The 27,951-nt window shown below is 42.6% G+C and overlaps 1 protein-coding gene across 1 annotated transcript in view; it reads left to right on the forward strand.

Annotated features, from left to right (window-relative positions):
• The window catches only part of RSF1 (remodeling and spacing factor 1), a 92,418-nt gene that overhangs the window by 20,661 nt on the left and 43,806 nt on the right, over positions 1–27,951 (forward strand). Inside the window, exon 2 of the mRNA XM_014947104.1 lies at positions 25,071–25,162. Coding sequence (XP_014802590.1) covers positions 25,106–25,162 — 57 coding nt within the window. The 5' untranslated portion in view covers positions 25,071–25,105. The remainder of the gene's footprint in view (positions 1–25,070; positions 25,163–27,951) is intronic.

A 27,951-nucleotide genomic window follows, 5' to 3' on the forward strand; every position in this document is an offset into this window, starting at 1 on the left:
GGTGTTGGGCCTCTCCCTCTCCCCCCCCCCCCCTGGCTTGGGGGTTAGCCCCCTTTTCCCCCCCCCCCCCCGGCCTCCACCGTGTCTGTGTTATTTTTTGTTTCTCCTCTGTAACAAGAAGAGGACACACACGCACAAGGCAACGTTCTGTTCCCCTTTCACCCTACTCTTTTCCTTTCTCTCTATGTGTGGGGTGAGGAATGGCGGGGTTGGGGGGGGGGCCACAGACAAGAAGCCCTGAGCCCTCCCCAGGGCTGCTGTTGTAGGCCGTCTCCTCCTCACAAACACAGCCAGCCATTGTGTGCCATCTCCATCCCTCTCTTCTCCTCCCCTCTTGTAGATGGGGAGGAGGAGGAGGAGGTGGTGGGGTGGTGATTTAAGCTGCCTGCTTGCTCCTTCCCCACTGCCACCTGAGCTGTGCGAGGTGGAGGGATGGGTTATGCCCTCCACTGTTTTCTTTCAAGCTGCTCCTCCTCTTCTCTCTCTCTCTCTCCCTCCCTCCCCAGTAGCAGATTTGGTTGCCAGACTCTCTAATTCCTGCTCTGTGCAATGGATGTGGGAGGCCCCGGGCCAAGAGAGCAGCCTGGGGAGGGCTGTGAGGAGGCGGTGGTAGGAATAGAGAGGGGAAGGTGCTTGTTGCTCTTGCTCTCTTGTCTCTATTATTGGTTTGGTTGTTGCCTCTGCACTCTTGCCACATAGGGAGACCGTGGAGCTCACCGCGCATGCTCGGCAAGGCCCCATAGAAACTTCCTGCTGCTGGAGAAGCCCGGCTCAGGGGCTGCTTTTTGGGCCAACAGCCCTTGCTTTTCCCCCAAAATGCAGTCGCTCTCACCTCTCTCCCCACCAAACCCACCCTCTATGGGTTCTTTTGAGTTTTTATTAAAGCGGCGTGTAGATGCTTCCTCGTATAAAGGAAATTGCTTTTTGCAAAGTGCAGATGTCCTATCTGCGAGCTCACAACAGCCATTGCTGAAATATAATGAGATAAGGTTAATGTACCCTCTCCTCGTGTTGTCCGGTGCCTAATCAATATAAAAAACATAAGTGAGATCCTCTAACTTCTAAAAACAGGGTTAACTTTCTGGAAAATAGGTATTTATATTCAATTCCCCCTCACTTCTCTACTTCTGATGTTCTATAAAGGACTCATTAGAAAAAGCGTTGTTTTGTTAAACTGTTGCAAAACTTAGTCATAAATGCCACTAACAAACTTAAAAGTTTCAATTTTTAATGAAAATGTTTCATTTAAAATGATGTCTGTAAAGAAAACTAATGTTTTTACTGTGTGACACAACAGAAGTGGGTGTGTAAGAGTAATTATTTTTGTGTGTTTACTGCAGAATAAATTAAAATTAAAGTATGGATGGTGACCTGTGTTTTAAGTATATGCATTTGATAAAAAATAATAATAAATATTTCCGCATAACTTCAATTGCATGACTGGAGGGTTTATCAATAGGACAATGATTACTGCATTACTGTCTTTCTATAAAGCTTTCAAATGACTTGCATTATGGAATTTGCTTTATGGATTGATTTGATACTTGCCAAATTTTTGCACTTTTCTCTGTCTTTCCTTCGCTGTTTGGCAGGGGGCAGGTTATTATTCTCACTGCTTTAGAGCAGTACCCCCCACCCCCCTCCCCCAAAATGGGAGATGTTTGAGCTTCTGAAAATACAGTCTCTAAACTGCTTGGATTATTTGCTTGTGTCTGGTGTACATGATGTATTTGCTTCCATTTTCTCATCTTGAAGAAATAAGTGTGTGGAGGCTTGAAAAAAACAAACTTGAGTGATTCTTGACTCTGTGATAACTTGTGTGACAGGGGTTTTCTTTTCCTTTGATACAGCCAACTCGTTAGGTTTGCTTTGTGGTGGCAGTAACTGTTACCTGGTATATTTGATGCTTTTGGAATCATGACTGCAGTGACTAAATTTCTCTACGTGATTTTGACTTAAATTAGTCCTCGAAGTGGTGTTTTTAAGGGTACATGTCATAAAGTTGCTAAACATTGATTGAAAACTGAAGTAGTCTTTTTTTTTTTCCTGAACATCTGTTATTTACCAACTGTATGTAGTTTTCCTTGGATTGCAAAAGGGATTTTGATTTCAGTTACATACAGTTCGTTTCACTTTTGGTACCAGCGCTGCTTGACAGTGGATTTGCATTGACAATAACACATAACAAAATCTAAGCAAATAGCTACAAAACCTCAAAGTGGGTTTTTTTTTTCTGAACTTCTTAAAATCTGGACTGTGTTTTAAATCTCAAACTGCTGGGTAGCAGCTATTTGGAACTCCTCTCCATGTTCATTTTGCAATCAAGGAAAGGAATTGATAGTTTGCGTGCTTTGTTGATTACCTTTAATGCAGTTTTGATGCTCAGCAGTTTGAAAAATGGTTTGGGGTTGTGTCTGGCTTTTTGAAAACATGGTCTGTATTTTCTTGTCTGAAGAGTTACTTTTGGAAGATGCTGGTAGAAGTTATTTTCTTTCTATCAGGAGCCTCAAGGAGAACTAGGAGCTCAAGTTTGAATGTTGTTTAGTAGTTGTGTAACAGTCGTATTTTCTTTCCTGTTAATAATTAGAACAAAGAACTCGTTCCTTATTAAGGAAACGAGGTATAACCTTCCCTTACAGGAAGGGATGCTGCAGGGATGCTGAGAAGATGTTGACAGCCAGGAAGCTATCAAATACTTTTTAGAGGAATTTTAGATTTTTAAGTGCTCAGACAGCACTTGAACTTTGCCATGTTACCTCTCCTACCCGAGAATTTCGAGACAAATAATAATATCAGCAGTGTTTGGGTGTTAATAGTTTTCCTTAGTAGTCTGACTAGTTTAGATATCAAATTTACCTGTACTAGTAACAGGTTAGATGTTTTAACAGTGTGTACGCAGGTATGGTCTTGCCTTGAAATGTGCAAATCAGTTTAAAACAGCCTTTGGGATTCGGTGGGTATAGGAATATTAATTCCTCTTCCATATTTTGAATAGGAAAATAAGAAAGTGTGGTGTTGATTTTGCCCATCGCTGTTGAATGGTGGGATAAACTGGTAGTCCTGGAATGAGTTTGCTTCTTAGGAAGACTGTACAGTAAAATAGCTTAACTTTTCCTGCTGGTGGTTGATTTGAAAGTTGCAAAATATTTGAAGAAAGTAATAAGACCTGTGGTTATCTGATGAAGATTTTATTTTATGAAGAATGATTTATCATCCCTTTGGTTATCCTCGTGTTACGTACACTGCTGTGACTTGGGTTGCCATTGTGACAATCTTAAACTTCTTTGGAAAGAACAAAGTTGAGTGTCTATCAAGATGGTGCCAGTGTTAACTCACAAAACTTGCTAGCTACGTCTCAAAAAGTAAATTGTTTCTTGGAAGATTTGTTAAAAGGCAACACAATATATGACTTTAACTGGCACTTCTGAGGGCTGGGAGATGTCGTTACCCCCGTATTACTGTACTTTTAGACTCAAAACTAAGGTCTGTACAGATCATCCATCATGCTGTAGTATCTTCTCTCTTTTGCTTCTGTTTGCTCCCAAAGGCAAAACTATGCAAACTGGAACAAATCATCACAGGAAACCAACACTTGTTCTCCTTGTTCTAACACATATACGCTGTCTTTTTTCACTTTTTATTTGCTACAGAAGACCAGTTGCAAATTTAAATAGTAAATGTATGTGACGGAAGGGAGCAAGAACTATGTCTGTATTTCGAGCTGTGTTAAAGGAACCATGATATCAAATCACCACCTCCTTTGTGTCGGTAAATAGCTTGAGAATCGGTATAAATGTTAATTAAGCACTCAGTCTCTTGTGAATGAAAATATTAGTAGAATGTTAGCTTGCACAACAGAGATCTAATTTTACACATGACTACGCCAAACGCTTGCTGCTTTGCCAGGTTCCCTGGTGTGTGAATGGGAGAACCTCGTGCGGAGGTGAACGGCATCTTCCAAAGTGTGGTGGGGCTGCGTCGGCTCATCAATTTTTGCAGGTTTTTCTTAGCAGTATGGGGTTGGATTTGCTCTTGATTGAAATGGTAACAAGCACGTATACTTTGCATATTCTTTCTGCGAAATAGTGAACTTGTATCAAAGTCTTGCCCACGCTAAAGGTGGTCTTGAAAACAGCAAGTGTGTTTTGGTGGGTGGGTTTCCACTCTTGTGTATCCTCACCGCAGCTCAAACTTCATCTCCTTTGACTCTTGAAAATCACTCTCAAAGATTGACCCAGCCAAGAAGTTTGTTGCTTTATTACAGCGTAAATATGTTTGATAATAAAACCACTCCTGATATGTTGCCTGGGGTTTAAGTGGTGTAAAGAAAGACGTGATGAGCTGCAGATCCCTGGTAGAAGGTCCATTTTTTTATATCTTTTTCTCCCCTTCCCCTTTTCTGTCTTTATAATGAGAACTGAGGTTAATGGCAGGTGGCTTGTGGAAAATCCATGCAAGCCATTCATGGTTCCTTTAATTATTTTTTTTGGTAGAGAATACCTGATACTGCATTGTAGAACTGAAAAAATACATGGTCTTTGGAGCTACCATGCTTGAAAGCAGTAAGTTGTGTTTTACAAGCTGCTGTATTTTTTTCTAAATCTTTTAGACACCTAACATCTTTTCTCTTTTCAATGCCTGGGGTTTAAGTGGTGTAAAGAAAGACGTGATGAGCTGCAGATCCCTGGTAGAAGGTCCATTTTTTTATATCTTTTTCTCCCCTTCCCCTTTTCTGTCTTTATAATGAGAACTGAGGTTAATGGCAGGTGGCTTGTGGAAAATCCATGCAAGCCATTCATGGTTCCTTTAATTATTTTTTTTGGTAGAGAATACCTGATACTGCATTGTAGAACTGAAAAAATACATGGTCTTTGGAGCTACCATGCTTGAAAGCAGTAAGTTGTGTTTTACAAGCTGCTGTATTTTTTCTAAATCATTTAGACACCTAACATCTTTTCTCTTTTCAAATGAATTTGGATGCTGAAATCATTTGTTTCAGTGGGTTATGTCAAGGTTGTTTAATTGTCATTCCAATACCTCTGGAAAGCTTTACAGTGTTAATGATTCTTACCATTCTCTGAAGAAATTAACAATTAACGTTGACTTAAACTGCTTTTGAATACCTGCATGGGAGAAACATAAAATGAATTTGGATGCTGAAATCATTTGTTTCAGTGGGTTATGTCAAGGTTGTTTAATTGTCATTCCAATACCTCTGGAAAGCTTTACAGTGTTAATGATTCTTACCATTCTCTGAAGAAATTAACAATTAAGTGCTTTTGAATACCTGCATGGGAGAAACATACCTGAAGCTTTGTAGCTGTTTAATATAGCAAGCAAACGCCAACCATGCCTAATGACAAGGAATTTGACAGACTTTCAAGCTCAAGATTAGGTATCTCTCTAATGAAGAGGGTAGTGAAGCAGATTGTGATTGAGTTTTCTTGTATTTAATGTTTAATATCAAACAAGTTTATGTACTGGGGATCAGAAGTTACACTGTTTGATGTGTCTCGAGTGAAGCCATTGATACATCGCAGCAACGTGTAATATCCACAGTAGATTAGTTAGTATTAAAAGTAGGTGATAAATGTGATACGGAAGTAATGTCAAACACTATTTTACTTAAAATTTAATATTTGATACTCTACTTGAGATTTATTAACTGGTTTCAATGCAGAAAGATTAATGTCCTTTTATGTAAACGAAGAAGTTCTGACATCTCATGTCGGTTGTGTCTTAAAGCTGGAGGGGTGGAGTTTATTCACACACCACATATTGCTGAATCTTCTTCATTAAACATATAAAGTGTGCGGATATATCGATATTACAGGCTTGCTGCTGCCATGAAGCTGTATCAGCTTGTCAGAGGTAACACTTTTCATCTGCTCTGCAGGTCTGACTGTTCGTGTCTTTTCACACCCTTTCCTTTATGAGTAAGAAATGTAACTGCTGTTCTGAATCAGTCGAGTAGTTGTCACCCGAACGCAGGCTGAGCTTACTGCTGTGTTTGTGGAATATAAGTAGATCCCTGCTTTCCTGCTGCTCCTAGGGACCAAACCAAAACATGTCAAGGCTGTTAATCCGTAACCTGTTAGTGAAATGCAGTATTTTTTAACTTAGCAACAAACTATTGGAGAATAAAATTACCAGATATAAGGAAATATTAGGTTAACTTTAGAACACGGTGTGTTACTTCTGTGCTTGTTTCGTTTTTGAGTAGGTTGGAAGTTCTACACCTCTAATGTTTCTGGCTATCAAATTAACTGATTTGTTGAAGGTAGGCTTCAATGACTTAGAATTGTCTAGGTTGGAAGGGACCTTTAAGATCATCTAGTCCAACCATCAACCTAACTCTGATAAAAACCATCACTAAACCATGGCACTAAGCTCTATGTCAACCCATCTTTTGAATACCTCCAGGGATGGTGCCTCAACCACCTCCCTGGGCAGCCCATTCCAAGACTTAATAACCCTTGCAGTGTCAAAATTATTCCTAATCTCCAATCTGAACCTCCCCTGGCACAACTTGAGGCCGTTTCCTCTTGTCCTATCACCTGTTCCTTGGGAGAAGAGACCGACCCCCACCTCTACACCCTCCTTTGAGGGAGTTGGAGAGAGTGAGGAGGTCTCCCCTCAACCTCCTTTTCTCCGGGCTGAACAATCCCAGCTCCCTCAGCTTGGAGCTGAAATTCTCAAGCAGCATTGATAGGGTTAAATCCTGAGAAGGCAGGTAGGAGGGGTGATTGTTCTTATGCCAACCTCCTGGCAAATAAGTCTCCAATGCAAAATAAACTCCTCTTGTCTACACTTCGGTCACTTTCGCTTAATATAACTTTAAGGTCAGCATGACTTACCCACATGTGCTTTTCAGTTACTCATTTAAGAAGTGAATTAAGTTTGCCTTAGAATGAATTATCTCCTAATAGAGCGTGGATGCATATTTTTATTCCTATTTTGTTGGTTTTTCTGTGATGAGACTTCGTATCTTTATGTGCATTGAGCTGCTGTGTCGGCTCACTGGGATGCTCTCATATTTAGGCTGGCAATGCTGGTTTTAACTACGTTCCACATCATCTTGTAGAAGACAAGAAAACACTGCATTTTTGGGGAGACAAGCAGTTTGGTCTCTTTAGGGTGACACTGTCCATCTGAAAGAGATGACGGAATGCTGTATGGAATGGAAAAAAGGAACTGGAGATGCCGCTCCCCAGGCACAGATGAGCCACGGCAGGACTTCTGAGGTCCCCTGCCAAAGCTCAGCCTCCTAGGGGTGTTATAGAGGTTCTGCTGGACCACGTGTCTCCATCAAGGAAGGGCTGTGGGTTCTTGCTTGGTGACTTTCTTGAATTTCAGCACCCTTTGGATGGTACAGAACTGGAGGAAGAACTTCTGGTCTTGCTTCCAAGTCACAGTCTTGGGGCTTATTTCAGGACAAGTGTGTGAGATCCGGGAATGCTGGTGGAAGTTTTTCTGGCCAGAGATGGCCATCTCTGGCGAGATGATGCTTAGTGAAGGAAGCTGTATTTTGGTACATCAGAGAGCTTCATAAACATCAAAGTGAGTTGTGTGTGCCACCATCATCACGTGTAAGCTGGAAGTTATATTTTGTCCAGCAATCCATCAACGTTGTACCTTGGCCTTGGCCAACTTCAGAGGCCTGCAGAAGCTGTAAGGGTTTCTCAGAATACTCTCCCTGCATCCATGTTTGTGGCTTAAAGGCTTCCAGAGTTTTCTATGGCTTCCGTGAATGCAGCTTTTTTCTCTTTGTTTGGAACTACTTGAAGCTAGTACTGTCTAGTGTAAGAACAGTTAGAAGATACGTGCGTGCAATTACTGGTGCCCACTGCCTGGTACTGACACTTCTGAGCCCATCCCAATGCTGACATTTAAATTAGCTTGTTTATGGCCCCTACTAGTCTGAGAAGCTCATGGGAAATTCTGGAAAACTTAGAGTATTGTTGATGGGAAGATTAAGACAGAATAACTATTTGTGGTGTTTCTTTGCTCTTCAGTAGCTGATAGACTGTGTCCATCGGGCAGAAACCTGGTAGATTTAGAGGAGGAAAGAGAACCTATTTAGTGACTTGGTAATAATATCCTACTGGAGGAAGAAGAACAATGACAGAAAGGGTTCCTTTGAGTGGGGTGAAGGAGATGACAAGAGCTACTGAAGGACTCAACTGGCAAGAAGGGGCAGATGATGGGAGGATGTTGAATAAATATCCTGCTGAAGAACGTTGTGGCTCACTGCTACCTCAGAGCCAGTTGTCTTTGAAAGTATCCATCATGACATCAAGATCTCTCGCTGGGCCATACAGCACTCAGTGGTACAGCTGCATTTCTCCAGATTTATGGCAGGTGGAGCTGGTGGAAATATTCCAAGATATTTGAAGATATTCCAAGACCAGGCTGGATGGGGCTTTGAGCAACCTGGTCTAGTGGGAAGTGTCCCTGCCCGTGGCAGGGAGGTTGGAACTTGATGATCTTTAAGGTCCCTTCCAACCTGAATCATTCTGTGATTCGTTCTGTAATTTGTGTGTATCTGCTATAGTTGGGACAAGTGTCCTTTGGTATCTTCATAGGGCAACCTCTGCTGTGCTCCTCTGGGAGGAACTGCAGGTGTAGGGCTGGCGGGAGAGCTGAAGTTGCGTTCCAGGAGTGTCTCCTGGTTCAGACATTCCCCAGTGGGACTGCACGGTGCCCTGCAGAGATCACCCATCCCGTGGTGGAGAAGGTGCCAGGTGGCAGAGGTGTGGAGCACCATCTTCTTGTGCTGCAGGCTCCTTCAGCATTCCCTACTTAGTCACCGGTGCTGGGGCAGAAGAACGCATCGATGGCTTTGGCTGTGGAGTTCAATAAAATCATCTGGTTGCTTCCAAATGTTAAAATCGTTGAGAAATAATAAAACTCATACAAAGGTGTGTATGTTTTTTTTGTTTCCTCCAGCCTTGCAGTAAGAGTTTATTCCAACTGTGGAATAGCAAGGTCTGGGGCTGTTCATAACACTAAGATGATCTTTCCACCCTATTTCGTTACCCTTCTCCCCACATCAGTGAACTCTCCTTTACTTCACTTGTTCTGCAAAGCTCAACAAACGTTTTTAGCATTAACAAGTACTTCTTAGTAACCTCCAGCATTTGTCAGTCTCTCCTATATGCAGTTTGCCATCAGCCTGATACAGTTATTTCTCTTCCCCCAAGAGCCAAACAAAGCTCTTAAAGCTCAAGCAGCGGCGAATTTCTCAGAACTAAGGTAGAAATTGTGACCTTGTTGATGGCTGTAATGGTCTGGGGAAAACAAACAATCTCTCCAAGTGAGGGGAGGCCTATTTCTAAAGATTCCTGTGTTTCAGCAGCTGTGCTTTAGTATTACGTTTCTTTCCATTATGAGCATTTAGATCTTGTAGTACCTTGGAGAAAAGTGCTGCTTACCCTTGAACTCGCGGGCTTGATTGATATTTGAAGAATGGGTAACAAGCAATTTGTACCTCACCAGCGCCAGCCTCCCCATTCCCCTTTTCCAAGAAAACAGTCGTCATCGGCCTGAAGCTCTGTGGCTTTTTGGGTTGCTTTAGGCTCTGCTGTTTTTCTGTCCTAATGGTCAGTTCTGGTTGGCAAAGTCCTGAACCAGTAAATACGCTGAATTAAACTGGATGTTAAAGTTTGTGTGTGAGTAATCGCTTGATTTTTTTTTGTGCTCCTCTCCCTGTCCCTCTGGTACTGCCCTGGCTGTTTTCCAGCTCATCTACAGCTATCTAGTAGCACAAGTGCCAGGGCACGTTCATTGCCTTTTAGTATTAATGACTAGCAGGATTATAATGGTTTCCTCCTGAGAACAAACTGCAACGGTTCACAAAAGCCCTATTAATTAGTGGATGATAGAAGTGTGGAAATCTTAGTTTGATCCCAGAGCTTGTGGTGTTCTTGCCGTTATCGACAGTACGTTGCAAGAAAGCATCCAAGGTGGAGGGATACAACAACAACAAAAAAAACCACCCCAAAAAACCCAGTATTGCCTGGAGGTGGGAGCTTAAAGGGAACTGAATCTGGGCCGAAAGTGGCCGTGAAAATGCTCTGCTTTGCGAAAAGATACTTCAGTAAGTGGCAAAACTATCCCTTGAAATGCACATTTAAGCTTAGACAAATTCTGTAGCAGATGGTATTAGCTGACCTCCTAAATAACACGTTAGCAATTCTGTATGAAGGTTACAAAAGGTTAGCAGCAGGTAAGAAAAATTGTTACGATAAGAAAAGAGCTTTTGGAAGACCTAACCTTTATAAGACAGGAGACCAGAAGTCTTAAGGAATAAAAACACCGACTGTGTCCTAGAAGCAGCTTGCAAAGCCAGTAGAGGTCTCTGGATGCGTGTTTGTCTTGACAAATAGGAGTAGGGTGGTGAAGGTAAGCGTAAGGGCTAAATAACCCAAGTTTTTATGCCAAGTAGAAGTTGCTGGAAAGGTGGAAGTCTAACCCTGGTGAAGTCCAGGAGGAGAAGGTGCTCATAGCTGGCAGTAGAAAGAAGGAAGCTAAAAAGTCCAAGGTGGATTTGGAGAGCGTGTGGACAGGGAAGTGTCTTATGTAAAAAGGAACAGATCTAGGAAACATGAGTGTCTAAGATCTTCAGCTACAATACAAGGATTTAAATAAGTACATTGCTGAGAACTCAAATAACTTCTTTGTGTAAGGTGTCATTATCAGGCTACCTTGTGATATCTTTATTCTAGTTATGCTGCCTTTCTGGCAATAAAGATGAAATATGATAAAATTGACGTGTTAGGAAGTGATGGACTGGAACATGCTAATAATGTGAAATTTTACTGAGTTGCCAGGCCAAACCTGGGTGAGTATCTAAATACTCATTCAGCTTTCTGAAAAAGTTACAAATAAAGCTGGTAAAACCAGACAAATTGGTATTAGAGTACAGAAGGGGAAGACTCAGTGATTAGCACATTTTAAAGAGCCCAACAAAGCTTTAGGGCATCAAAAGCAAAGAGCTTTTACAACTGGTTTTGATAAACTTTATGAACTTTTAATTTCGTAGGTCTGATAGTTGTATTAGTTTAAAATATTCTGCTGTTTGCTTTTGAAAGCATGGATAGTTCTTTTGAAGCGTGGATAGATGGATCATGCTTGACAGATACTTACCTACAGATGCAAAGTCTTTGGAGGAGGTCACCGATTAAAAAGGTTGGCTTGTGTTCCACAGCAGCCTTACCTGGTGTGACCAAAAATAGTAACTCTCATGCCCAGCCCTTTCTTTGACGTTATTCTTTGTGGCAGGAGGAATCGGGTGAGCCACAGAGGAAGTTTTTAGCCACTGCAATCTTACGGCCCAACACGTTAATGTGAGCTGATGTTGCCATGGCCTGTGTTCATGCTGTCGATTTTAAGTTAGGACTAGGTGAAGAGTGGATTTGCTTTACGTTCATCCCTGATAACCCTCCCTTGCAGAGGGTTAGAGGAACGTCACAGAATCACAGGATGGTACGGGGTTGGAAGGGACCTCTGGAGATCATCTAGGCCAACCCCCTTGCCAAAGCAGGTCCACCCAGAGCAGGTTGCACAGGAACGTGTCCAGGTGGGTGTTGAATATCTCCAGAGGAGACTCCACCACCTCTCCTTTGGCAGCCTCTTCCAGGGCTCTGCCACCCCCAAAGTGAAGAAGTTCCTCCTCATGTTGAGATGGAACTTCTTATGGCCCTGTTTGTGCCTGTTTCCTCTTGTCCTGTCACTGGGCACCACTGAAAAAAGACTGGCCCCATTCTCTTGACACCCACCCTTTAGGTATTTCTGGGTGTTGATCAGATCCCCCCTCAGCCTTCTCTTCTCCAGACTAAAAAGCCCCAAGTCCCTCAGCCTTTCCTTGTAAGACAGATGCTCCAGGCCCCTCATCTTCTTTGTAGCCCTCTGCTGTCCCTTCTCCAGCAGTTCCCTGTCCTTCTTGAACTGGGACTGGTTGAGGAATGTATCACCCAACGATTCCAACCAAGTCAACCACTGAATGTGAGTCAGCATCCGAAGCGGTCATCGGTTGAGAGGGAAAGCATCATCATAAACCTTAAACTGATTAACCAACAGGAAACTAGTTAGAAAAAGAGATTTTTTTTTTTTTTTTGGTCACTGTGGTGTAAGTAAAGTAGAATTCCTCGATTTTTCTCTTTATGGCATGAGCAATTAATCTAACTTGGCAAGAAAACAGGAAGGAGATGAGTCGTCTAGAAAAAGATCAAGGTGAAAGATGGCTGGTCTGGCTGAAGGGGAGACACTGCTGTGGATAAAATAGCGTTGTGAATGGGCAACAGAACTGCAGATGCAACACTTATAACTGTACATTAAAAGGGAAACTGTTTATGATGAATACATCCCAGAATACTTAAAATTAGCTGTTAGCCCAACGAAATATTCTAGGTAGTGTTGTGATAGGTCAGAGGAAAGTACCTCAATTAGCATGGTGATGGAGTTTAAAAATTAACAAAATACAAGATAGCACAAAGAACAGGCTAAGAAAACGGTGAATTGAACAAAATTTAAAATTATTTCACATTTAGATACCTTTCACATGTTCCATAATTGCGATTGATGGCTGCAAATTATTACTGGGGCCAGAGCTCGGAAATATTTAGACACTAATGAATATTGAGTTGTAGTGAAAATATTTAAAAATAAAACCAAGAACATGAAGTTTGCTTTGGAGTCAAGGCAGGCTGGAACTAAAAAGAGGATTTAAGGATAACCTGGGGGCAGGTAATTTCATACGTGTGTGGTGGTTCCATTACCCGTGTTCTGCAGCAGCAGATGGTGGTCACTCTCAAACCCAGGGTGGGATTATACATGCTGTGGCTCCTCGTTTTCTTTTCCAATGGCTATGCATAAACACCTTTTCTACTCCCAAGCTCTGCTTTCTTTGATTTCTACCTGTTTTGTGCCTCACAGGAAGGGAAGGAATTTCTGATCTCACAATGAGGGGGACCTCATTGCCCTCTACAACTACCTGAAAGGAGGGTGTAGAGAGGTGGGGGTTGACCTCTTCTCCCAAGTGAATAATGACAGGACCAGAGGAAACGGTCTAAAGTTGTGGCAGAGGAGGTTTAGATTAGATATTAGAAAGAATTATTTACTTAGAGAGTGGTCAGGCACTGGAACAGCTGCCCAGGGAGGTGGTGGAGTCACCATCCCTGGAGGTATTTAAGAAACGTGTAGACGTGGCGCCTCAGGGCATGCTCTGGTGCTCGAGATTGTTGGTTTGTGTCTGTTTGTGGTGGGTTTTGTGTGTTTGTTTATTTTTTGTGGTTGAACTCGATGATCTCAAAGGTCCCTTTCAACCATGAAAATGAAGATTCTGTAATTTTTCATGTTTTTCAAATAACGTTGCAATTTTGGGAAGCGGGTTCAGTGGGAAGATTCAGGTGTGCGTTATATTGTGTCACCATCCTTCTGCCAGCACTGGGAGCTGCCAGGCTCTTGCCCATCCCGATAGCATCTACGCAGGGTTGTTTGGGTTGGAGAGTTTATATCTTCCAAGTTTTGTGTGATGGCAATATGCAAATGGGAGCGAGGAACTCATCATCCCTTCAGGCTGTTCCACTCATTTTTCTTCCTCGCTCAGATTAAAAGTTGGGTAAAAGGTGGCCGGCGGCAATCGAGCCCGAGTTACGGAGAGGTGACGGTGCTGCCAGCACTTCCAGTCTGGCAAACTGGTCTGGGGCTTGGAGTCTGCCTCCACAGTTGGTAGATAACGTCGACCCCAAAGCCAACAGTCTTGGCTACTCCTGTGAAGCTCCGACAGCCCCAAAGTTATAACCGTTTCTTGCAATTAAAAGGATTATGTGAACGGGGGTGGATATTTTAACAGGTCAAAACATGAGTTTGCTCATAGAAATTTATACTGAAGAGTTGGGTGTTTCAAGGAATGAAGCTCTGAATCCTCACTTTGTATGAGATTCAAATACCAACGCTCACAAGGACATAAGTGGTTTATTTTTTGTTGAACTCTAAATAAGTCTTCATTTTAGACCTGCCTTTAAGGAAGTTGCTCAAAAACCGCACCATGTTTTTATGTATTTCTAGCACTTTGTCAGGCAATTGTTTTGGACAATTTTTGCTTCTTAAATTTCTATTCTCGCTCGCTTCTTGGGTTTTTTAACAAATAATGGAGAAAAAAAGTTGCTACTAGCTGTGAAACCATTTAAAAGAAGCCTCAAATTCTGTGCTAATTGGATTAAACTTGTAAAATTGTAGGGTTGTGATAGTGAATTCATCTGTGGAATGATTTTCATCCAGCTGTGTGACTGCTGCCTTTAACAGGGCTCTTCATCAGCTGCTAGAAACCTTGTCTCTTATGACTGTTTAGCCCAAGTCTCTGAGACGTGATGTGTCTTTTTCTGGCTCTCTGGTATTTCTTTAAAATAATTTAAATTTTCATTTGCTCTGCTTGTATATTAATGAACTGATCATTACCTTAAAGCAAAACAAATTTGCAGGTGCTTCTTTCCAACTGATGGGGAAGCATGTTCTGTGCTGAAGAATGACTCGCGTTGGCTTCACCTTCAACGTTTGCTTCGGCTGATCATTAAAGAAAATTCATGCTCGTAGGGCTACAAAGATGATGAGGGGCCTGGAGCATCTGTCTTACAAGGAAAGGCTGAGGGACTTGGGGCTTTTTAGTCTGGAGAAGAGAAGGCTGAGGGGGGGGGATCTGATGAACACCTACAGATACTTAAAGGGTGGGTGTCAAGAAGATGGGGCCAGTCTTTTTTCAGTGGTGCCCAGTAACAGGACAAGAGGAAATGGGCACAAACTTGAACAAATGGGAAGCTCCACCTAAACATGAGGAGGAACTTCTTCACTTTGAGGGTGGCAGAGCCCTGGAAGAGGCTGCCCAGAGAGGTGGTGAAGTCTCCTTCTCTGGAGACATTCAAACCCACCTGGACACGTTCCTGTGCAACCTGCTGTGGGTGGACCTGCTTTGGCAGGGGGTTGGACTAGATGATCTCCAGAGGTCCCTTCCAACTCCATAGCATTCTGTGAAATGTCTGTTCATGCATAATCCTTATGAACTAAGGTGAAATCTGAGTAATAATTCTGTGTCTAAAGGGGACCATAAGTGCGTAGGTAACACGATGTACCCCCTGGTATCTGGTAACACTCCTGGATTCTCAACACATTACATACTTCAGTTTTCACTGGAAAAACTTGCCAGACACTCTACAACAGAATTAATCTCACCAAATGTATTTAGCAGAGCTCAGATATTTACTTTAGGATGAGCTGCCTCTTCCTAAAAGTGTCTTTCTTGCTATGGGCTATAAATGGATTATGTGGAACCAGCTCAGATGTAAATATCTACATTTGTTTAGGTGAATCCTGCTGCTGCGTTGCTGCCCTTTCCAAGAAATTAATGGCAAAATACCTAAAAACTTCTGGGAGATGGGAATAGGGACTAAAGCTCAGGCTCCTTATTCACAGGAAATAAACTTGTGCTTCCTTTTCTCCTTTCTTTGGGACCTTGAATCTTGTATTTCTTTTCTAGCTGCTTGCCATGTGGCTGGGCCACCCCCCTAAGAGTGGGAGTTGTAATTTTGGACCTTCTGAGAGCGAGTGAAGGCACTGAATTTAATTTTACCATTTCTTGAATGGCTACGTAGATACTTAGTGTTACATCAAAAGGTAGAGGTTGCCATCTCAACTTCTTTCACTTACATCCTTTTTGGTAAGTGTGGACGGGTCTTCCATTACTGTAATGGCCAGCAGATGCCTCAGTCCAGACTGAGATTTGGGTGTAAATCTTCATTTTTGTAGAATCATAGAATTGTCTGAGCTGGAGGGGACCTTTAAGGTCATTGAGTCCAACCATCAACCCAACACTGCCCAAACCACCACTAACCCATGTCCCTCAGCATCACGTCTGCTTCGCTTTTAAATACCTCTGGGGCTCGTGACTCCACCACTTCCCTGGGCAGCCTCTTCCAACATTTGCTAACCCTTTTGGTGAAGAATTTTGTCTTAATATCCATCCTAAACCTCTCCTGGGGCAACTTGAGGCTGTTTCCTCTTGTCCCATCGCTTGTTCTTTGAGAGAAGAGACCAACACCCCCCCTGGCTACACCCTCCTTTCAGGTGAGAGACCGACACCCCCCCCCGACTACACCCTCCTTTCAGGGAGTTGTTAAGACTGAGATCTCCCCTCAGCCTCCTTTTTTCCAGGCTAAATAAATAGTGAATTTTTATTCAGCCTGCTCTGATTTTTTTTAATATTGACTTTCTTTTTTCTCCTGATCTTTCTGGAGAGGGGTTGTGGGGTTGTGTTTCCGAATGGGTTCCTCTTCAGCATTTCCTATTGTAGAGTTGAAGAATCCCATCTCATCAACCTGCTTTTTTTTTTCACTAGGGCTCCTAACTCTGCTTGTGCTTTCTGTAAGACACCCTGGTGCCTAAAACAGGCAAAACATGGCACCTTGCATCTTCTTACATCTCCGTGGGGTGGGTAAGTGCATTCTGCAACGCGCTCCAAAGGCTGGCTCCCAGTGCCCCAACTGGGCACACTGGTGGTGTCTCCTGCAGCTCTTCTCTGCCTGGGTCATCTTCTGGGGGGAGAAACCCCCCCATGAAGTGGATTTATTCAGGAAGCATACTTGCACTGAGGAGCTGTGAAGCTCTCCAGAGTCCACTACTGAATTGTAATCTCTGTGATCACCTTTCCCCTTTGTCACACCTACTCTTTATTTGAGAATTAGGACGACGCAGTTCAGCCCTAAGGAGGAAAAGGAGGATTTTCTGCTCGTAGTCGAAAAGTCTTGGCTGTATCGGAGACTCAGCAGGCAAGAGAATCCCAGAATCATTTTAGGAGATATGATTTCCTGATTTTTACTAACCAGAATGAAATATATCTATGCTGCCATGTTTGCACTTGTATATGCTGTGGTCTCAGAGTCAAGTGCTTGTCTCTGGATGGATTAAGGCTCAGCAAGTCAAGTGCCTGTGATTTTTAGATGGTTGAAATGCACGGTGTGGTCACTGCAAGTGATTTAACTGTGAACAATGGGAATCTGTTAAAATTTCAAGCATTTTCAGTACCTGCTTTTCTGTGCAGTCTGCTTGTTTCCACATTGCTGCCACAGCCTGATCTTTGCTGGTCACATGGCCAGAGTTTGTGGACTGGAGCCCATTTTTTATTCAGTACATTTTTTGAGGCAGTAAACTGGGCTTTTATTTTCTGTCTTTCTTTTCCTGGGCTATTTCCAGTTTCTAAAATAGATCGTGTACTATTTTTTCCTGCATTGTTTTCAAAGTAATTTTCCTTTTTTTCTTTTTTTTTTTTTTTCCTTTCTTTTTCCTGCCTTCATTCCTTTTTCATTGCATAGTACAGCGTGCTTTTTGGCCTAAATTTGATGCTTTATTCTAACATCACTCTTGCTTTTGTTAACCTTTCTGCTGTTGCTTAATACATTAGTTTAAAAAGACCCCAGCATTGCTGGGAACATAATAGAGAATGAAACAGAGGGGACTTGTGAAAGATGAAGCCATCTTCTGGCTGCTAAAGGGCTGCTGAAAAACAGCTGTGTAGGGAGTTTGTTGAGATGGGTATGGGTTTTAACTCCAGCTTCAAGAGTTATGCTGATGACAAAGCATATAGTTTTTTTTTAATCTCATTTTGGGGTATAGTGAGAAGGTGACTGGGGATGGAAAAGGCTTTTTTTTTCCCAAGTGAAAGCGCTACCCACGTGGGTCACAATTCACCTGCAGGTGGTGGTGAAAGAGGTGTTGTGCTGGGATCCATCCATGGGGATGGCTGGGAGGGGGTTTATCAGCAAGATAATCATAACAGCCCTGAGTAATGTTAGAAAGGCATGTGCTCCCTGTAGTCCAAGCAAGTGAAGAGTCTTCTCTGGATGAACAGCAATGTGCCCTTGTGGCCAAGAAGGCCAGTGGTATCCTGAGGTGCATCAAAAAGAGTGTGGCCAGCAGGTTGAGGGTGGTCATCCGGCCCTGCTACTCTGGCCTGGTGATGTCCCATCTGGAGCACTGGGTCCAGTTCTGGGCTCCCCAGCTCAAGGAGGACAGGGAACTGCTGGAGAGGGTACAAGAAAGGGCTACGAAGATGATGAGGACCCTAGAACAAGGGCTACAAAGATGATCAGGGGCCTAGAAAGTCTCTCTTATGAAGAGAGGCTGAGGGACTTGGGGCTTCTTAGTCTGGAGAAGAGAAGGCTGAGTGGAGATCTGATCAACACCTATAAATACTTAAAAGGAGGGTGTCAAGAGGATGGGGCCGGTCTTTTTTCAGTGGTGCCCAGGGACAGGAGAAGAGGAAATGGACACAAACTTGAATCTAAGAAGTTCCACCTAAACATGGGGAGGAACATCATTCCTTTGAGGGTGGCAGTGCCCTGGCAGAGGCTGCCCAGAGAGGTGGTGGAGTCTCCTTCTCTGGAGACATTCAAACCCACCTGGACACGTTCCTGTGCAACCTGCTCTGGGTGGCCCTGCTTTGGCAGGGGGGGTTGGACTAGATGATCTCCAGAGGTCCCTTCCAACCTCATATCACTCTGTGATTCTGACAGGTGTTTGTACAGATAAGAGAGATGAAGGTACTCGGATATCTGTATGAAAATGCTGTAGCTGCTGAGCTACATCTCAACATTTCAAAGTGCTTTCCCAGGATAACAGTGTCATTTGAATGTGAGCGTGGTTTGTTTGTTTCTAATGCCTGCCAAAATCTTTCTAGGAACAGGATATAATCCACATTTCAAAGTGCTTTCCCAGGATAACAGTGTCATTTGAATGTGAGCGTGGTTTGTTTGTTTCTAATGCCTGCCAAAATCTTTCTAGGAACAGGATATAAAACTGCTACTTGTTGACTTGTTCTTTTTGTTTTGATCTTTGGTTTAATTTCAGCACGTTTGTGCTTTTCATTCACTGGGGAGGCAGAACAGTTACTTTTTTTTTTTCCCCCTTTCCTGTGTGTTTTTTTGTTTTTATGGACGCACAACTTACTAGGATGATGATAACTCATCAAGTGACTCAGCTAGAAAAGAATATATTTAGATTGTCCTTTGGAAGAGGAACTACTTTTTCATGTTGGGAAATGCTAGAAGAGGTCAAATGCTTCAAATTTATTATTTTTTTTTAATGCCAAGTTTGCAGCCTGAATATGGGGCTCCTTGTCACAGTTATTTGTCTGAGGTTCACTCTAACTCCTTGTCTGGTTCATGCTAGAGGTTTTGTCCTTCTATTTATTTACCATGCCAAGTTTGTACCAAGGCTGTTATTTTTCTTTATGGTCTAAAACCTTCTTAATCCCAAATATAGGGCTCTTCCATTTTCTTTTTACTAAGAGTTGAGATAAGAAACAAGTTAGTTCCTGGAGAAGAATATTTATGTTGGCATAAACCAGCGCTGCTGCTGAAGGAGATTCTATCCCCTTTCTTTTCCCAAGTGTTTCACTGGTAGTTTAATGAACCAGATGAGGAACTTACCTTTGGGTTGAGAAACTAATCTAGAAGACAAAGTGTTTGCTGCCTCAAACTGCTCGTGGGACTTCAGACTCGCACACAAAACTGGAGGAGAATAATAAAGATGTTAGAAATGCGGTCACTTGGCTGTTGGATACTCCTGTGCCTTAAGGGATGCGTCCGACTGGTTTTAAGCACATTTATGCATCAGGGCTTGTCTGTAAAAGGAATTAAGTGCATGGTTAGTGTGTGGTGGGCAAAGTGGTACCTTTGTCATGTAGTTCACAGAATGATATGGAGTTGGAAGGGACCTCTGGAGATCATCTAGGCCAACCCCCTTGCCAGAGCAGGTCCACAGGTTGCACAGGAACGTGTCCAGGTGGATCAGGGGATCTCAATAATGTATAAAAATACTCACAGGGAGGGTGCAAAGCGTTTGGAGCCAAGCTCTTGCCAGTGGTGCCCAGTGCCAGGACCAGAAGCAATGGGCACAACCTGAAACACAGGGAAGGCCCCTCTGAATATCAGGAAACAGTTTTTCAATGTGAGGGCAGGGGAAAAAAGCCTGGCCCCATCCTCTTGACATTGGCACAGGTTGCCCAGGGAGGTTGTGGAGTCTCCATCCTTGGAGATATTCAGAAGCTGGCTGGACATGGTCCTGGGCAACTGGGTCTGGGCAGCCCTACTGGAGCACAGGGGCTTGGACCGGATGACCTCTGGAGGTCCCTTCCAACCTCAACTAGTCTGTGACTCCGTGAAGATGGATGCCTACAAGTGTACAGGCACAAAGAACCCTACCAATGGTTTCAAGAGGCAGTGCAAACATTTACCTTATTTGTAACTACCAAATCACAGAATGGTATGGGGTTGGAAGGGATTCTACAAGTATCTCAAGGGAGGGTTGAAGGAGGAGGGAGCCAGACTCTTTTCAGTGGTTCCCAGTGAGAGGACAAGGGGCAATGGGCACAAGTTGGAACAGAAGAGGTTCCACTCAAATATGAGGAGAAACTTCTTCACGGTGAGGGTGACAGAGCCCTGGAACAGGCTGCCCAGGGAGGGTGTGGAGTCCCCTTCCTTGGAGATTTTCAAGACCCGCCTGGATGCAGCCCTGAGTAACATGCTGTAGCTCTAGGCAATCCTGCTTCAGCAGGGGAGTTGGACTAGATGATCTCTATGGTCCCTTCCAACTCTAAAATTCAGTGAAATTCAGTGAAATTCATCACGGAGTGCCTGAGTGTGTGCTCTTGCCTTTGCACGTGCTTTTAGTTCAGTTTCCTCCATGTTCTTCATCACCGAGTGCCTGAGTGTGTGCTCCTGCCTTTGCACGTGCTTTTAGTTCAGTTTCCTCCATCACCGACAGCGGAGGGAGCCGAACGTGGTGGAAGTAGAAAAATCGATGCCGGGAGTTAATGCACATCAGAGGAGGAAGGAGATTAGTGGGAGATTGTTAATGGTCCTGTCACTCTCTGCTGGCCTCTTGCTTTGCGTGGTTTTTATTTGACAGTGAAGTCAGAGCGTGCAGAGGGAATTTCGGTCAAGGGAGAAAGATGAAAAAGAGCGAACTGTTAACGGAAATACTTGCCCTGTGTATCTTATGACTCACTTTTTTTTTTTTTCTTCCACTTGCCAAAACAAGTTAGCAGGGAAAAAAGGTTTTATTAAGGTAACTGGGAAGACCTGTTTGTGTTCATGAAGCGTGAAAACTGCCGGCAGCTTTTGCATCCCAAAATGTTCCTTCTCGTTCCCTTCCACGTAAGTCCCCCCAGCAGGAGGGGTTTGTTGTGCTTCAGTGTCCCTTATCCCATCAGGAGGAGGAGGGGAGGCACAGGCTTTGCAATCCCCATCACTACCAGAGACATGGTGGTTCTGATCTTCCCCTCTGTGTCCAGCAGCCCACATCCTCTGTGACATAAAGGTTTTTTTTAATTATTTGTAATCATTTTCCAAATAACAAGTTCTCTCTCCTCCCTCCAGACCCAGAGCTTTGTCTGTCATCTCCATTTTCTGCTTTTCCTCCCTTATTTCAGTGTTCAGCTGGGAGCATACTCATTTTTTGGCAGGGAAAATAAGTAGAGGTGAAACAGGGTTATGGTATATGGGTATATGGGTATATGGGAAGGTGTTAATGGGAACCCACAACCGGGTCTTTAATCCGCGGTTGTGCAGGTGTTTGAAAATGACAGCTTTTCTGCCCAGACGATGGGTTTTCCACGCGTTCCTGCTTTTTTTTCTCTTCCGTTTCAATTTGCTGGCTTTCCCAAATTTATGAGAAACGTGTGACTGATGTTCAGGACGTGATTTCAAGATGTTCCCTGAAATGCCGGAGTAGATCGAACGGTGTTCAAAGGGGTTTTGTGTGATGCCCAGACAAGAGCCTGCCCTCCAGGAAAGCTCAGGACTTAACAAATTGGCTCAACTCCACCAGAAGCCCTATAATTGTAGATACAGTGACTCATTCTTTCTGACTCATGGTTTCTTCCTATGAAAAGTCTATATTTTCGAATATCTAGCAGATGGCACCGTGGTTTAATTATACTTGATTCTTTGAAACAGTTTCTCTTAAAATAGCCCTGTGTAGTTTTTATTAGCCCCCTGCACAGAGTCCTGGCGCTTTTTCCATCACTTAAGTGTATTCTGTGAAGGTTTTAGAGAGCTACTGTATCACTTTCCAGAGAGATCCAAGTTCCATAAAAGTTTGAGAATATCATTCAGATTTAGGGGTTTTTTTTATACATGTTCCATTACACTTTTTTTGCCAAAACATTAAGCAGAATGGCTATTATGCAAGAAAAATGCTGTGTATTATTCCTGCCCTTATGTGACATCAAAAAAAAAAATGCAAAGTGTTATTAGGTTCTTATATGAATTCCTGAAATGAGTGATGCAGGTCCCACTTGAATGGAGATGATGTTTTACAGAGGAGATGATAGTCTGCTGTTGTTATTTAAATAAAAGAAGGCAAACAACACAACCCAAGAGTAATTACAGCTCATGTTCATTATCTTTGGTATGTTACAGGTAGGGTTAGAAGGGCGTGTTAAAAAAAGATCCTTATTGATGTCCCACTTTAATGAACTCTTATCAAGAATTATCTGTCTAAAATAAGTGAATTTAATGCATTTCTGAGATGACTGAAATGTTTGTCTCGGTTATTAGTGCACTTCTTGCCAAATAAGTGTTCTGGGAAAGGATGGATTGAAAGGATGGTTTGTCTACCAATCTTTAGCCTTTCTACCACCCTTCCCTGAGCTGGTATTTTTGGGCAAGTCAGGTGTCCACTGCTGCATGTGATCCATATGTTATTTACAGCAATTTTGGTTTCAGTAGAGTTTGTGTCTCAGTCCCTGCTGTAATTCAGGCACCCTGGATGGTCAGGCTGAATTTGTGTTTCCTTCTTACTGAATATGTGTTTCCTTTTGTTTCCTTCTTACTGAATATGTGTTTCCTTTTTTACCCCTCGTCCTATCTCTGCATTCACTGATAAAGAGTCCCTCCCCATCTCTCCTGTAGCCTCCCTTCAGGTACTGAAATATTGTTATGATACATGAAAAAACATCTCGAAAGGGTAATAAATAAAGAGAAAATGAATTGGAAATGTTTTGCGATGTTTATTTGTGAAAATGACCACATTGGAATATCAAGATCCTAGAAATGCAAGAGCTGAAATGTTGGAATCTCAGAAAAGTGAGGTTTCTGTAGGTACTAACATAAAATCACAGTAAGTGTTGACTAAGATGTGCAAAATCACTTCCCAGTTCTTTAATTTTTAACATTCTCCATTTCTTTGAAGACTGATACTCCAGCAAAGATTTTTGTGGTGGGCGGGGATTTGATTGTTTGAAACAAATCACCCGTGTATCTTTAAATGGGGTTTCAAATCAGTATATAACCATTAAAAAGAGATCTGCTTAAAAACAAACAAACAAACAAAAAGATGCAGAACGAGAGCTTTGATCCAGTAAGATTTTTTGAATACTTTTGGCTCAGTTCCACGTGACACAAAGACAAGCTGAGGTTTAATTGTGCGAGTTGACTTTGATAGATTTGCTCATGGGTATAAAGTGCTTTGTGCTTAATTTTGTTGGTGCCAAGCGCTCGGTGCCGATCGGGGTTAAGACCTTTGATCTTATGCCTTTAAAAATATGTGGTAGTTTACAAGGATGAAATGCATCTATTTTCCAGAATAACCAAGGAAGGAGGAGATGTTAGTTTTTTTCAATATGCAATGGTAATGGAAACTATGAATGGAATAAAAGAGGAAAGAAATTAGGGCTATTTTGAAGTTGATAATGAATTATTTCACATTTAAAGAAGGTCTTTTTTTGGGTACCAGGCTGCTACTTTGTGTATTTACTGAAGAAGTGAGTTGATGTGTTAAATTTCTGATTGTGAACCAGGAGAGATGATCTGCTTCTGAAATGACATGAACATTTTCATCAAACTGGTATTTCACCAACTCCCTGCATTCACCTGAAAATAGACGTGTTTGTCTGAAAGCCAAATACCAGTTTGGTGAATTGAAGTTAAATATTGAAAAGATTCAGACAGATCCTCAAATGTTGTATAAAGAAGTAGCATCTCAGTAATGTCTAGTTTAGAACAACCACATTTGGTGTCCCAGCTCTTTATCCCGTGTGATTTTACTGGACCAGCAGAAAAATGATAAATTATGGTCATTAACATTGTTGGGTTTTAAACTTTTAAAGCGTGTGTGCACAGAGTAATGAAAATGCTTGCAGAAAATAAAACTGTATGCAAAGAGCATAGAAATATAAATACTTGAAAAGCTCATTTCTTTAACTTTTATTCAACAAATTACAACTGACAGAGCTCGCGTCGCTGGGCGTGTAGAGTTGCTTTAATAATTATCAGTTGCATATTTTCGAAAGGTTATACTGCTCTCTAGCTTATAAAATTGATGTTCTGCAAATTTGCCACTTGGTGGTGCCAGATTGATTTATAAATCACAGATGTGAGCTCAGACCAGACGGTTTAAGTTGTATTGAGGGACGTTCACTAAGAGATAAGTAAAATTGGGTTGGAAAACTTGGATTCTGTGATGGCTCTGGAGCATCAAGCCCCAAATCTGGAGTCCCCTCTCTGTCCCCCTGGTGCAAAAGCGAATAAGTACGTGGCAAAGCTATATCTGTGAGGATGAAGTTCCTGGGACTTTTCTCCTGTGCCACGTGCCCAGCCAAAAATAGTTTGGATTCAATGATATTCCAGGCGGCTTTGGAGTTTCTGGAGGCAGCTGCAGGTGTGCTGCTCACGGTGGTATTTCTGTAGGTGTTTGCCTGGTCTAGTTCCTGTCCAGTTGTTGTTTTAATGCTGCCAAAATTTTTACATATTTATCACTGAGGTCTGTTTTCTTGAGTTTAAGGAAGGGCAAAGGATGAGCGTCGTAAATATAAATCTAAAAATGACCCACGTGATTAAATTAACCTTCTTTTGTCTCTCAGTTGCGGGGCTGCTCTTCATCAGGCTTTAAGTTACTGTATTTTAATAAAATTTCTCAATTTGTCACAGTGTTTCAGTGTTTAGCATTGAAGTATATTTGCACCAGACTTCATAACTTTTTTTTTTCTTTCTCTCTCTCTCTCTCTCTCGATACTGCAGATCCAAAAGAATTGGTGGAGCTTCACTTGAAACTGATGAGAAAGATTGGGAAGTCTGTCACAGCAGACAGATGGGAAAAATATTTGATCAAGGTACGATACGCGCGGTGTGTTCTTCTGCCGTGCTGGAGTACGGGTTGGGATGAGCTGGTGTGTCAGCAGTTCCTGGGATGAATTATAGTCGACCTCGGGCTGTTGTGGCCAACATCCATGTGTATGCCCAGACCTCAGTTGTGTAACATCCCAGTTTATCTTTTGATCTGCCTGGGTAAAAAAAAATAAATCTCTGAAAACAGGCAATATTTTCTTCATGCAAAAGATCATACACTTTCACACCTGGCAGTGAAATACTTTTTTTTAAGCATTAAGACCCTAAATAAAGAAGGAGATTTAGTGGCCTGCAAACGGGCTAAATTGAGCAGAGAGATTTCCACAGTAATAATTTGTTTTTGTATCAATTCTCTGAATATGATTTAATTATTGTGATTTAGTCTGTATTCATACAGGGACTAACCCTACAGAGTTCTTGTAGCATGTGTTAATAGAGTCATAGAGTCATAGAGTTGTCCAGGCCGGAAGGGACCTCCAAAGGTCATCTAGTCTGACCTCCCTACAGTCAGCAGGGACACCCCCAAACAGACCAGGTTGCCCAGGGCCTCGTCGAGCCTCTCCTTGAATGGGGCCTCAACCACCTCCCTGGTTCCAGTGCTCCACCACCCTCACAGTGAAGAACCCTCTCCTAATCTCCAGTCTAAATCTGTTCCCCTCCAGCTTGAAGCCATCGCCCCTCTTCTTTGCTTTGCAGGCCTTTGTAAACAGCTTCCCCCCAGCCTTCCTGTAGGCTCCCTTCAGGTACTGGAAGGCTGCTATTAGGTCTCCCCGGAGCCTCCTCTTCTTCAGGCTGAACAGCCCCAGCTCCCTCAGCCTGTCCTCGTAGCAGAGGTGCTCCATCCCCCTGATCATCCTCATGGCCCTCCTCTGGACCCTCTCCATCAGGTCCATGTCCTTCTTATATTGAGGCCTCCAGACCTGCACACAATACTCCAGGTGAGGTCTCACCAGAGCAGAGTAAAGTGGAAGAATTACCTCTCTGGACCTGCTGAGAGGTAAATAATAATAAATGAAAGCATCGCAGCGATGCGCGCTCAGAATGGCACAGCTAAAATGAAAATGGAGTTATGCATCAGGAAAAAGAGAGCATCCCATCATTTTACATAATTCCCTATTGGTGTTTTAATTGTGGCTATGCCATTGTTGGCACCTTACATGCTCAGTTTAAAGAGTTTTACACTGCTTCACAAAACAAGAATATGCATATATGCAAAATTAATAGGTTACCGTTTCTGCTCTGGGTACATTTTGTATGCCTTTTAATCCCCAAAAATGTAGTCTTGGTGTATTGTCTGTAGAGCCACAATCACATCTTTAGAAATAAGAACATTATGGTAATAACAATGACACAAATGATGGCACTTGGCAAATGCAGTTGCAGTTTTGCCCCCTTAAGTGCCACGTAAAAGCTTTACAGGGGCAGGGATTCGACTTGAGGTTGGTGTAGTTTGAAGGTGATGATGTTTTTAGGGCTGGGAGTGTGTCAGGAAATGACCTCCTGAAGGGCCTTGGGTTAAGTCTAACCTCTTAACTGGGTGTCAAGTCTTTATGGTGATGCTGTAAAATAATAATGTAATAATTTATGTAACTTTTATGTACTTTGTACATTACCAAGTGCTGTTCTTACTGAATTGTGTTAAATTCCTTAATATACTGAGAAGCAGCAAGCTGAGAAAAGCCAACTCTTGACTAGTGATGTATCCTACTGAAGCCACTTACCAGCAGTGTGGTAAGCAGAAAACAGACAGAAAACATGTTTTTGAGGGAGTAGTTTGGAAAATCTTCCTTCAGCAGGCATTGAAAGGATGGGAAAGTGGTGAGGAAGCCCTCCCACATGCTCCTGTTAAGACCAAGTAAGCGGTAATAAATTCTGCTTCATTTAACGGTCTCCAGAGTTAACTTGAAGCTTATTCCAGCCAGTGGTTCAAAGCAGCCTTGAAGAACAAAGGAATTTGAATATAACTAACTAGAGAGGCATGCTAATATTGCCCCCGTTTCAAAGGGGTATAATTAATTTAGAAGCACATTGAAGAGTATTGGGAAATGCCACAAAAGGCAGGAAAAGCTGAAAAGGTGTAGAACCGTTGAGACCATTCTTCCTAGATGCCCACAGAATTGTCTGACTTGTTGTTGATGTGCTCTAAGAGCTCATTTTGACCTGAGTTTCCTTTGTTAGAAACTACTAATATTTTACTTTGATAAAACAGGGTTTGATGTGTTCTAGATGTGGCCATTTTGACAGGACAAGAGGAAATGGGCACAAACTTGAATGTAAGAAGTTCCATCTAAACATGAGGAGGAACTTCTTCACATTGAGGGTGGCAGAGCCCTGGAAGAGGCTGCCCAGAGAGGTGGTGGAGTCTCCTTCTCTGGAGACATTCAAAACCCCCCTGGACACGTTCCTGTGCAGCCTGCTCTGGGTGGACCTGCCTTGGTAGGGTGGTTGGACTAGATGATCTCCAGAGGTCCCTTCCAACTCCTACTATTCTTTGATTCTGTGAATATATTTCGGGATAGGAAGTGAACATGGCAGTTTGAGAGCTCTTTCCCTTCCCACTTCTGATGTGGAACTGCCCAAGCTGACTCATCACCATACACACTAGTCTTTTTTGGAAAAAAATGGATGTAGGCCTCAAGGAATCTGTTTTTTCTGTGCAAATATGGTCATTCTGTGGTCATATATGACTGAGGTAAAGAAGTGACTTGTCCTAAACATATGAGCAACTAAGAAGAACTGTCCAGCTTAGATGTTTTTTGAAAAACATGTAGAT

Source organism: Calidris pugnax, unplaced genomic scaffold (assembly GCF_001431845.1).
Source record: "Calidris pugnax isolate Ruff unplaced genomic scaffold, ASM143184v1 scaffold121, whole genome shotgun sequence".
Taxonomy (NCBI): domain Eukaryota; kingdom Metazoa; phylum Chordata; class Aves; order Charadriiformes; family Scolopacidae; genus Calidris; species Calidris pugnax.